We start from the raw sequence: 11,268 nt of genomic DNA, 5'->3' as shown, positions 1-11,268 counted from the left end.
CCCCCCAGCCGCTGGCGAGCTGCACGGCCGCCATGGACCCCGATACCTGGAGCGCCTACCATGTCGTCTCGAACCGTGCCCGCGCCGTCTGCTACGCCGCCCGGCAGCTGGAATTCCGGCGCCGCGCCGAGCGCGCCGTGGCCGCCTTGGCCGCCGCCGCCTCCGACCAGCTCGAAGCCATGCGGGCGCTCAAGGTGCGTGGTGGTGACGGGGTTGGGTATGGGCTGGGTGGTCCCGGGGCTGCTTTTCACCCCTTTGTGTCCTCCCCGTGAGCAGGAGGGGCACGAGGAGCTGCGGGAGCGGATGGCCGAGGGGTTGCGGAGGGCGCTGAGCGGGCAGCGGGTGCTGGAGGAGCAGCAGGAGCGCCTCGTGGGCGAGCAGGGCAGGATGGAGGCTTCGATCCGCCGCGGCTTGCGGCAGCGGGCGCTGGAGGAGCGGCTCGTCGACGGCGGGCAGCAACGGGTGGCCCGGCTCGTGGAGGGCATGGCACGCAGCGTGGGTAAGCGTCACCGGGCGGGTGGGGGTGACGCGTCCCCGTCCCACCCCGCGGACCGCGGCGGCTTCTCGCGCAGGGAACATCAGCAGGAGCCTGGCTGCGCAGGACGAGGGGCTGCGGGACGGGCAGCGAGCCATCCTGGCCGACCTCCGCCGCGTGCAGGAAAGAGCTCGGGATGTCTCCGTCCAGCTAGGTGGGAATACGGCGACCCCACATTCCGGAGATCTATCCCTTTGGGGTGCCCCATCACTAGTGGGGTCGTCCCCCAGCTTCTTGGCAGGGATGCTCACCCCGTCCCCGCCTCCTCGGTGTGTAGAGAGCGACCTGGCCCTGCTGCTGGCCCAGCGGAGCCGCGCGGCGCGATACTTCGAGGAGGTGACGGGGACGCTGCAGCGGCTGAACCGGAGCCTGGGGCTGGTGCTGGCGGCCGCCGAGGGCGTGCGGAGCGTGCAGAGCGGCGTGGAGAGCCACCTGCGGCGCTTCCACGCCGCCCTCGCTTGGGCCGGTGAGCGGGGCGAGGGGCTCAGGGTGCTGGGTGGCTTCGGCTGGGTGCCGACACCGGTTTCTGCTCCTCATCCCGCAGGGCTGAGCCCCGGTGCCGTCCCCACCTGCGTCCTGCACGGCTCCTATTTTCTGCTGCTGGCCCTGCTGCTGGCCTTCCTCCAGGTGCCCGTGCCGCCCCGCGCCCTCCTCCTCCTCCTCGTTGGCTCCAGCGCCCTCAGCGAGCTCCGTGGCGCTGAGCCCATCGGCTTCCCGGCCCTCGCTGCTCTCCTGGCCCTGGCTGTGGCAGGTGGGATGGATTTTGGGGAAGGATGGGGGGATGTGGGCTGAGGACACAGCGGGGTTGAGCCACCCTAGGGTGCTGCAGCCCGTGTGGGGATGGGCCGGGGTTCTCCGCCCTCTCCCACCCTCTTGTTTCCCTGCAGGGCACTGGGTGCTGGCGGCTGCTCGCCGCATTGCTCGGCTGATGCTCCACCAGGCTGAGCCTCGCCATCACCTCACCTCCACCCCGGAGAGGTACGGGGCAGGGGGACGGGCACGGCACCCTTGGGTGCTGCTCGGATCCAGCTGGGCTGTCCTGCTTCCTAAATTGGTCCTGGGGTGGCCTGTGGGGTACCCAAGGGCGCAGGATGCGCGTTGGTGGGCTTCCCTGTGACCTTGGGTGCCTTGTCCCAGAGGGGGGTGGTGGTGGGTGGCTGGAGAAGGGTCCCCCATCGTGACTGGGGCCAAGGAACGAGCCGCAGAGCTGATGGAGCCCAAGGTTTCCTCCATCCTTCACAGGGGCTGCAAAATGGGGCTGTTGCAGGAGGAGCTGGACAGGATGGAGATGAGCTGCCTGCAAGGTGAGAGCTGGGGGGGGGGGGGGCTGTAGGAGCCCCATGGTGGTACCTGGGCCACCCCAGGGTGCCCCCATCCTACGCCCTGGGACAGCGGTGCTGGGATCCACCCACGCCGTGTCTTGCAGAGCCCCCAGTGACAGCGGGGGACCCCCACGCAGCGGGGCGGGTGGCACTGGGCCCCGGCAGCTGGAGGACAAAGCTGAGCTTGGCCGCTTTGCCTGGGCACCCCATCCCCAGAAGGACCTCGTGCGGGGTAAGCCTGAGCCAGGGGTAAGTGTGTGGGATATGGGCCCTGCTCCCTGGGGGCCAGCTGGGTCTCCCGTTAGGGCCAGGATCTTCTGAGGATGGGGGGGGGGTCCTTGTTTTGATGACCCTGGACAACCCCTGCTCTGCTGGGAGAGGTCCTGGTCCTGCAGCACTTGCTCAGGGAGGACTTTTGGGTGGAGGGGGGGGCATCCTGCAGACCAAGGCCCTCATCATGCCTGCTACCACCTGCCCCCCCCGGGGGGGGGGGGAAAGGGACATCTCCCGCAGCACAAGCGGGTCACCGGGGATCATCTCTGTGCCTTGCCAAACCTCTTCTTCCCTGGCCAGGTGATGCTGGAACCAGCTCTAGGAGCTGGGCACCACTGGGAGCCCAAACCCTACAGCCCGAGCCAGTCCTTGGCCAGCAGCAACGCGTGAGTACTGCCTGCAGGGGACATCTTTTGGGGATGCTTTGGGGCTGGTGTCACCACCAGTGACCCGACCCGGGTGCCCCTTGGGGCCGTGGTGCTGATGGCTGTCTCCTCCCTAGGTCCTCGCTGTCCCCACGGTCCCCGTGCCAGGGGCTCACCAGGGCCGGGCAGCGGTGTCGGAAGAGAGCTGTCCCCGGGCAGGACTTCTGTCACATCCACGCTGATGGGTCCCCACGCCTGTGACCCCTGTCCCCTCCCCGAGGGGGGGTTTTAACCCACTTTTGGCTCTTCCTGATGCAGGTGGAGAACACAAAGCTGTGCTCAGCACCCTGTGGGTGCCCTCGGGTGGGTATGGGACTACCGGGCTCGCCCTGGCTCCCACTTGAGCCCAGCGGGGCGGATACTCCTTGTCCCACCAGTTTTATGCTATTTGCACATATTTTAATAAATGCTAGCTTTATTTATAGCTGGAGCCTTCCCCATTCTGGTTCCTTCCCCCTCCCCCCGAGGAGATGCTGGGAGCTATGGGGCCGTTCCCACCCCCTTGTGCTTGTCCCATGCACAAAAGCACCACCGACCACTCCTGCAGGAACAGCCCTGATCAGCTTCTCTTTATTACAGCCTAATTACATGTAATTAGCAGCATAGTAGCCCAGCAGGAGCTGCCAGCCTCTGCCCTGGGGGAGGAACGTGGCCACTGGTGGCTGCTACTGCCCCATTTGGGGTCCAGCAGCACTTTTGGGGTCCCCAATCCTCCCCCTACCTGAGCATGGGGTCTTCTCCTTAGGCTTTTCTACGTTAAGATGCTACTCGATGATTTCTTTCCCTCTTCCCCCTCCCTGTCCCCGCTCACCAGGACCCTGGCCCCCATCCACCTTTGGGAATGTCACCGTCACCCCCCAGCCCCATCCTCTGCCCCGGCAGAGGACAACCCTGAGTCGAAGAGGATGCGCGTGCGGCCGCTGCCTCCCTCACTTCCTAGCGCTGGCGTAGTTGGTGCTGAACCAGGCGCAGGTCTCCTGCACGGCTGGGGAAGGAGAAGAGGGGCTGTCTGTAGGATTTGGGACCGGGGAGGGCCATACCCCTTGTCCTTGGCACCCCCCAGGAAAGGCCGGGGCTGCGTGGGCGCCCCTCTTCTCACCTTGTCTGAAGGGGGTGAACTGGAAGCCGGGGAGGTAGCGCCGGAGCTTGGCGTTGCTGGCTGTCTTCTTGAACTGCCCGTCTGCCTTGGTGGTGTCAAACTGGCACGGGGGCAATTAAGGGAAAAGAAATAGGAAATCCTGGGGGGGGGGGGGATATTGAGGTTGTGCTCTGCCCCCATACATCCTGGCTGAGGCTGCTCTGGGCGCTGCTTTGCCCTGGTATCTGTGTTATGGGGGCTCCATGGTGACCCCATGGTTCCCTGGTGGGACGTGGGGTGTCCCTTTTTGCTGCACCAGCCTTGCCCTAAAGGATACGATGAGCTCTCCCCTGAAGTCCATGGCCTCCACGATCGCATCTGCAGCCTCCTTGATGGAGACTTCATCTTCTTCGCCCACTGGGGGGAACGGGGATGAGCTGAGGCCGTTTCCCCTTCCTCCCTCTCTTGGAAGGGGGCAGCCGGTTCTCACCTGACAAGATGATGGGTTCCACCTCCTCGTATTCCCGCAGGACCCAAAGGAAGAGCCGGGCCAGATCCTGACGAGAGGAGTTCAGTTTGGTTTTTAGGGGGGTGGCTGCTCGCCCAGCCTTCCCACAGCCTCCCCAGCCCCAGGACAACCCAGGAGGGCTCAGCCTGGGGTAAGATCCAGCCCCTGCCCCCCACGTCCTTCCCACACCTACCGGAGAGTAGATGAACTGCCTCCGGGGCTTGCCGGTGCCCCAGACGGTCAGAGGAGAGCCAGTCTCTGCAGGAGAAGGGAAAGAACATCCCTGAGCATCAGACCTGTACTCCAGACCATGGCTACCCTTACCAAAAAAAAAAAACCCACCCCATAAAATGCCCCACAACGCTCACGTTTGGCCAGGTACACCTTGTGGATGAGCCCCGGCAGCACGTGGCCGTCCTCGATGTTGAAGTTGTCGTGCGGCCCGAAGATGTTGGTGGGGATGACAGCGGTGAAGCGGCAGCCGTGCTGCTCGAAATAGCCCCTGGGCGAGAGCGGGGGGTGAGCCGGTCACGGTGCCATCCCCACAAAAACAGTCCTTGGGGTTTTCTCAGTGCGTCCCATGGAAACTGCCCCTGGAAGCTCTGGCTGCCGAGCTCAGGTATCTCCCCAGCCCCATTAGGCAGCCCTGGAAGTTTCCCCTGCCCTGATAATTATAGGATGCTCACAGCCCTCTCGCACCGGGGTGGTTCTCCTATGGCCCCGCACCTATTCTGGACGTCGATCATCCTCTTGGCGTAGGAGTAGCCGAAGTTGGAGCTGTGCGGTGGCCCGTTGTGAATCTGGGGACAGGAGAGCAGAGAGACCCGGCGGGAACTGAGCAGAGGCCACCTCCTGCCTCGCCCCACGGGAGCCGTGTGGGGTCGGAAACTCGATGCAATATTTCGGATGTGGGGAGCTGGCGTGGGTTTTGGCCCCACTGCGCACCTCGGAGAGGCCAGAAGTGCTCCAGGTTTGCCCACGGATGGGCTGGATAAAAGGGGTGGTGATCGGCAAGGCCGTGCCACGACCCACGTGCAAGGGGATGGAGACGCTCACCATGGTCTCGTCGATGGGGTACGTCGTCTTGTCCGGGAAGATGCAGGTGGAGAGGCAGGAGACCACCTTCTGCACCCCGCACTCATAGGCCGAGTGCAGGACGTTGTCGTTGATATGGACGTTTCTCCTCTGGGGACAGAGAGAGGTTTGTCAGCGGCATCCTCAGCAGGTGGAGCTGGAGGGGGAACCCCAAAACCCTGCGCTCTGTAGGGTGCAGACTACAGAAATCAGAGCAGATGTTTCGGCCCCAGGACAGAATGAGCTGCGTCTCGGGGTGGGCAGGGCCTTGCAGGACCCCAACGCCGCCTGCTCACCAGGTGCTCACCCAGAAATCCAGGTTGCAACGGATGTTTTTGAAGAGGCCCCCGACCATGGCAGCCAGGTGGACGACGTGGGTGGGTTTGTGCTTCTCGAAGAGGGCTTTGGTCTCCGCAGCGCTCCTGGTGAGACGAAATCACGGGCTTCATCGGGATGTGGGACAAAAAGGAGGGCACCGGGGGTCACCAAGACTCACGTTAAGTCGGCGTCTTTGGAGGACACGAAGACCCACTCCTCGTCCGGCTGCCCCTCTCCATCTGCCACCACCTTCTGGATGGCTCTGCCCACCAAGCCCGTGCCACCCGTCACCAGGATGCGCTTGGACTTCGGCCCCGCCGCCTCCGTCATGGCCACAGCCCTGTGCCACGGGGGAGAAGGACGGGGGGGGGCTATGGCAGGGCCACCCTGGGGGGCACCGTTTGGGACCCCCGAGGAGGCCCCGACCCTGGCACCAGCGCAGCCAGACGAGCCGCTGGGGTTATTTCTTCTGCCTTCGAGCTGCTTCTGCCAGCAAAGCGAGAAAGGAAAACGAAAGCGCTGTGCCTGGCGGTGACGCTCCCGGGGGCGGCAGAAACTCGTCAGTTGTAGTCGCTAATTGATGGGAACCGGGTGGTGGCTCCTGGGCTGGCGTGCAGGTGGCTGCGGGACGCGGCCACACGGTGCCACGCGGCACGGCCTCCCGGAAACGTTTGCGGGGCTGTAGGCGAGGCTGAGCCCACATCCGTGATTCCCCCTTGCACCCCGAAGCGTGGGGATGTGACCCCCCCCCACTGCACCCCAAACCCCAGGTCTGCACACCCACACCCCCCTGTGCGCCCCAAATCCCGGAGCTGCGCCCACCTGCACACCAAATCCCCCCACACCCACCTTGCACCCCCAATCCTCTTGTTGCCCTCCCCACAGCCCCCCTAGAGCCCCCCAAATCCCATGCAGCCCCCCCCCAATTCTGCGCTGGAGGCTCCAGCTGTGGGGTACCCCCAGACCCCCCCCTTAAGGGCTTTCCCCTCCCTGCTCCCCCCCCCAACCCCAGGGGTGCCCCCACTCCTCTGGCACCACCACAAACAGGGGTCTCCCCCCCCAACCCCCCCAGAGAAGTTGTACCCTCCGCTCCCCCCTCCCCAAAACCAGGGGAGGGGGATCCCCCAACCGTGCCCCCTCCCTATTTTAGGGGATCCCATCCCCCCAACAAGGGGGACCCCCATCCCGGCACGGGGAGGGGGCTGCATTCCCCATGCCCACCCGGAGTGGAGGGGGGGGCTCCCCAACCCCGGATACCCCCACCTCGGGGGGGGGGGGGGTGCCCCCATTACAGGGGTCCCCACCTGGTTCGGCTCGGCTCGGCTCAGCCGCGCTTCCTTGGCCGTCACCGGGCGCCGCCGCTCGGCTCCTCGGGAAATGGAGTCCGCGGGGGAAGGGAGGTGGGGGGGAGGTGGCATCGGTGTCCCTCGGTTGTACAAGAGGGGACAGGCTGGGGACCGGCATCGCGGCTCCTGGCTTGCCCGAGAGCCTTGCACACGGACGTGTGAAGGTTTTGGGGGAAACCTCCACCCCCCCCCCCCGGTAGGTCTCGCCTCCAGGATCCCGGTGATTTCCTAGGAAAGAGCCCCAAATCTGCTCCTCTCCTCGCCCTGAAGCTCTCGCGGCTCAGATTGCACCCCGGGGGGTGCCCCGGCTTGGAGCTGGCACCCGAGCTGTGCAAAAAAAAAAAAACCCTCGCCAGAAGGTTGGGATCCGGTGGGAGCATCATTTTTTTGGGGGGGGGGGGCACGAGCAGCACCCCCCGTCCTCGTCCTGGGCTTTCCACCAGGCAGCGGTGCAGGGGAGAGGGGTGCGCAGCCTCCGTCCCCTCCTCCCCAAAGCAAGGCTCGCCCAGCTCTTAATAAAAGCATTTTAACGAGCACCTTTAATGCACTTCAGCGGAGATTAAAACCCAGCAGGGCTTTCTGGTGGGTGGGGGGGAAGGTTTTAAAGCCCCTCCAAGCTGGCTCGTCCTTTGGGATTTCTGCTAGGCGAAGGCAGGGCCCTGCACTGTTCTCGTTGAAGAATTGGGACTAAGGGACACCCAGCCAGGAATTCCCACTTCTCTTCCAAAGACGTGGTCCCCCTGTGGAGGAGTAATAAGATGTCTCAGCTTTTTACTCCTTTTCTCCTTCCTTTCTACTGCTCTTCCCCCCAGGAAATGCACCGGCTGTTTTTACACCTGGAGCCCGGGAAGAGGCATTGAGGGGTGAAGCTGCCTCGCCATGCAAGGTAATGCCTCGTTTGCCCTGCAAACCTCTTTCATCCTCCAGCAGACGCCAAGAAGAAACCTCATTCCGGCGTTTTCTTTGCGGCCCCTCCACCTGCCCCAGCCCAAGGCGGGGGGGGGATGAATCGCAGCCGCCCCACATCCAGCTGCATCCACGCTTCCAGCTCGCCGCAGCCGCTGGCTTGTGGTAAAATTCGCCGAGCCAGGGAAATGCACACACAAAAAAAAAAAGGACGAGGAAGGTTCTCCAGGTGCCTATGGGAGGAGAACGGCTTCCTGCTGTACCCCGAGGCCTTCAGAGAGTAATCACGGGTAACTCCTGTTTCTGCCAAGGCATTGCCACGTGCAGCTGGAGCTGCAGTCCGGCGCCTGGACCGCTGAGCCGCCCGCCGCACCGCCGCCTTCCTGAGCAACCGCGGCGCTGGGTTTAAGTACGGCAGTGCTGGAAGCAGTGTTAGGGCAACGAGGGCAGATCACGGGGAGAGGTGCACTGACCGCACGGGATGGGGCAGGCTCTCTTGCTTCTGAAACCTGGGCTTTTGGTATAATCTAGCAAGATCTGTCGAGTATGAAAGCGTGGAGAAGACCCCCGTAGCTCAAGCAGAGAGGTCTCCTGGGTGGCACAAACCAGACACCTCGCAGCGGCCAGGGGAAAGCTTGGGTGGCTTTGTCAGATCCAGCAGCAGCTGGAGAGCCACTGCCTTTGCCTGCTACCTCGTTTCTGTAACGAAGCTTCCTTGTGGGTGACCTGTTTCTCTCCAACTGGCCTGGTTTCGGCTCCAGCCCTTCTCTGCCTTCCCCGTTCCTCCCAGGGAAGTGGGACAGATGGGGACAAGCTGCCCAGATGCTGCCCACCGCAGTGTGGAAACCAGCTCGCAGCGATGATCCCAGGAACAACGGCCACAGCTTTTCCCAGACAACCCAACCCCCATCCTCCCCTTGCTCTTGCTAATGCTGGGAGGTTTCTCTGCATATGAAATATGAACCAATCGCAATTCAAATGAAGCATTTCTGGACTTGGGTTGGGAAAAGGTATAAATCCGACTCCTCGCAGGCTCCTGGCTTGTGGGGAGCAGCTGCTGCGCACTGATGCCCTCGCCGCCACCTCGCGTTTGGCCCTGCTGAGTCCAGTCCTCTCGAAGGAGACGAGGGAAAGACCCCGCGTGGCTGCAGGTTGTGACCACTCGGTGACGAGGTTTTGGGGCGAGTCAGACACAGGGAGAGGTGCCACCCACTCCACCTGCAGCTCAGGAGGGTGAGGGTGGACCTGCTCCAGCAGGTTTCTCCTGTTGCGTGCCTGGCTTGGGGTCTCCTAAGGATGAGGTACAGCGAGTACCCAGGCTGGGCAGGGAACAGCCAAGGCGACCCCGCCTCTGGCTTCCCTGGGGGCTGCTGGCGAGAGGGTGGACGGGAGGGAAGCATGCGTTGGTCCATCCCTGCTGCCAGGAGGTGGGGGATCTGGGTGGAGGACAGTGCGGCTGTGAGCCTCCTCCCAAGCGCTCCCTGAACCCGTCTGAGCTGACTGTGCCCAAAATGAGCAGCTCGGGAGCAAGTTTGGGCTCAGACGGCCTCTGAAGCATGAGGCAGACATCCCGCTGGGCCTGGCTGCTCAGGCATGTCACAGGGCTGCAGAGAGATGAGATCTGCACCCGTTCCAGTCCAGGAGTTGACGTCGAGCTGGCAGAACTCCAAGGTGAACAACTCTCTCTCGTAAGAGCAGGTATTAAGATTTATTTTATTTTTCCTTGTATCAAATAGAGATTACTAGGAGATGAACTGAAATAAACCCCTCAAGGCCAATGAAGCACGTCTCCAGGGGAGATGAGCTCTCTGCACTAAATCACTGCATGAAAACGCCAAACAGATCCAAGCCCATTCCTCCTCTCTTTGCCTGGCTCCGAGGCAGGTGATGCTTGGTTTTGATTTCAGGGAAGGCCTTTGTTCCCAGGCAAAAGCTTCGTCTTTGAAATGAGGCCGACTGCAGCTGTGTGCCGAACTCTCCAGCGCTCTGGACTCCAGCTGCTGAGAAGAGGTTCTCTAAATTTGCTTTTGATGAATATTTCAGTGCTGCCAATAGCCCCGGAGACTGCAAGTCTCACCCCAGAGCTCACCTGTTTTGCAGGAGCCTTCCTGCACAGCAGGAGTTACAGGGAGAAAAAACAAAAAAAAAAAAAAAAAAAAAAAAGAAAGAGAGAAGAAAAGTGAACAGCATTGGTGATGGGCAACTGGGGGAGGGGGGAGGTGGTAGTACTCAGAGATCAATGTTTGAGTACCCAACATGGGGAGGTGGCACAAGAGAAAGTGCCTTCACCCCACCAGCTCTTGCCCATGCAGCCCCACAGGAGTCCCATCTCCACAGCAGAGCAGGGTCTTGTTCCTGCACCTGGTCCCCAGTGTTCCATACGATGCCTTGGGGACACTGGGGCAGAAGGATGGTGACTTGTGTGAGAAAAACCTCAGTAATTTTCTCAGACAGGGTCTTCTGTGAAGCTATTTTATTCGTGGTTGCAATGGTGGGCATCCTGCAAGCGGGAGTACACAGGAAAAGTATATCATGACCTTATATTCCCTGTTACCCAACGCTCGATTCCTCCCCTGGTTCCTCACTGCCTGAGTACTACAGGTTCGCAAACTACTCAGCGCTCATTACTATACCATATATGTCCAATTTTATTTGACCAACTGTTAATTTCTCCTTTTCCTTTTTTTTTTTTTTTTTCTCCTTCTTTCATGACTAGAGGGCCTGTGATTTTTGCTTTTACCGATTTCATACTGCTCATCCTCTTTTTCTTAGCTATCCTCCTTATTTTGGGACAATGAAACCTTCCCCTTATCTTCTTACCATACTCCCCACTGCTGTGCTACTGTCATGCCTGCACAATCGCTTTTGAAAATGCAAGGTTAGTGGGATTTTCCACTGCAAAAACACATTCTACTGCAAAAACACCACTTTGTTTCTCACACTTCGGGTCCCCTGCATAGGTGGCCCAGGGACCTTGCAGGAGGCAGGTTGGTGGCTTGGAGATCCTCTGCATGGGGTACTGCAGGACTATGCAAGAAAGAGGGAGATGGTCACCTGGGCAACCCCCCAAAACAGATCATTTGTTGACCCTGTAGCAAGGAGTGACCAAGGCCTGAGGATCCCCATGTAGGCAGAATGGGGACCACACAGTGGGGTGGATGGTGGAACAAAGGACCTTATGTTTGGTCAGCTGAGAAACTCATGGCAAGGGGATGGTGATACGGGCACCCTGCATGGCTTTAGCAGGGTCCTCACAGCAAGGGGGACCATGTGAGGATGACCATGGTTCCCCACAGGGAGGGGACACTGTGTCATGGAGACTTCTAGGCAAAGGGAGATCGTGACAGGGGAATCATGACAGGACCATGAACAGGTCTCCCTGGCACCTTGCAGCACAGCCAAAATGAACAGCGTGTGTTGAGGTATTGACTTCAGCTTTTGGGGTGTTATCTAAATGGGGCAATTTGCCTTTCTTTAACCTTT

General features: G+C 61.3%; 1 protein-coding gene and 1 long non-coding RNA gene across 2 annotated transcripts; one reads left to right on the top strand and one right to left on the bottom strand.

Moving 5' to 3' along the window:
- The first annotated feature begins 2,034 nt into the window (after nucleotides 1–2,034).
- Nucleotides 2,035–2,979, top strand: LOC118156982. Its single transcript, XR_004746507.1, has 3 exons — nucleotides 2,035–2,089; nucleotides 2,431–2,516; nucleotides 2,633–2,979. It is a non-coding gene; the product is annotated as an uncharacterized LOC118156982 (long non-coding RNA).
- Nucleotides 2,980–3,096: 117 nt separating this feature from the next.
- On the bottom strand, nucleotides 3,097–6,926 carry GFUS (GDP-L-fucose synthase). Its single transcript, XM_035311240.1, has 12 exons — nucleotides 6,845–6,926; nucleotides 6,559–6,568; nucleotides 5,712–5,876; nucleotides 5,523–5,637; nucleotides 5,198–5,326; nucleotides 4,868–4,941; nucleotides 4,510–4,643; nucleotides 4,335–4,399; nucleotides 4,124–4,190; nucleotides 3,971–4,050; nucleotides 3,655–3,754; nucleotides 3,097–3,540 (listed from the first exon to the last, which is right to left on the bottom strand). The coding sequence occupies exons 3-12, from the start codon at nucleotides 5,861–5,863 to the stop codon at nucleotides 3,485–3,487; spliced, it is 972 nt and encodes a 323-aa protein (XP_035167131.1). The 5' UTR covers nucleotides 5,864–5,876; nucleotides 6,559–6,568; nucleotides 6,845–6,926; the 3' UTR covers nucleotides 3,097–3,484.
- Nucleotides 6,927–11,268: the final 4,342 nt, after the last annotated feature.

The sequence above is a fragment of the Oxyura jamaicensis genome (assembly GCF_011077185.1).
Source record: "Oxyura jamaicensis isolate SHBP4307 breed ruddy duck chromosome 2 unlocalized genomic scaffold, BPBGC_Ojam_1.0 oxy2_random_OJ82, whole genome shotgun sequence".
NCBI lineage: Eukaryota > Metazoa > Chordata > Aves > Anseriformes > Anatidae > Oxyura > Oxyura jamaicensis.
Note: the sequence above shows the minus strand (reverse complement) of the source record. Positions and strands in the feature narration are given on the sequence as shown.

What these genes read in the sequence shown, in the direction of transcription:
- GFUS (XM_035311240.1), bottom strand. Translation starts at nt 5,863, where the DNA reads ATGACGGAGGCGGCGGGGCCGAAGTCCAAGCGCATCCTGGTGACGGGT. An exon ending in GGAACCCATCATCTTGTCAG is followed by an intron (nt 4,051 to 4,123) that starts GTGAGAACCGGC and finishes CGTTCCCCCCAG; the next exon opens with TGGGCGAAGAAGATGAAGTC. An exon ending in ACTTCAGGGGAGAGCTCATC is followed by an intron (nt 3,755 to 3,970) that starts GTATCCTTTAGG and finishes CCCCCGTGCCAG; the next exon opens with TTTGACACCACCAAGGCAGA.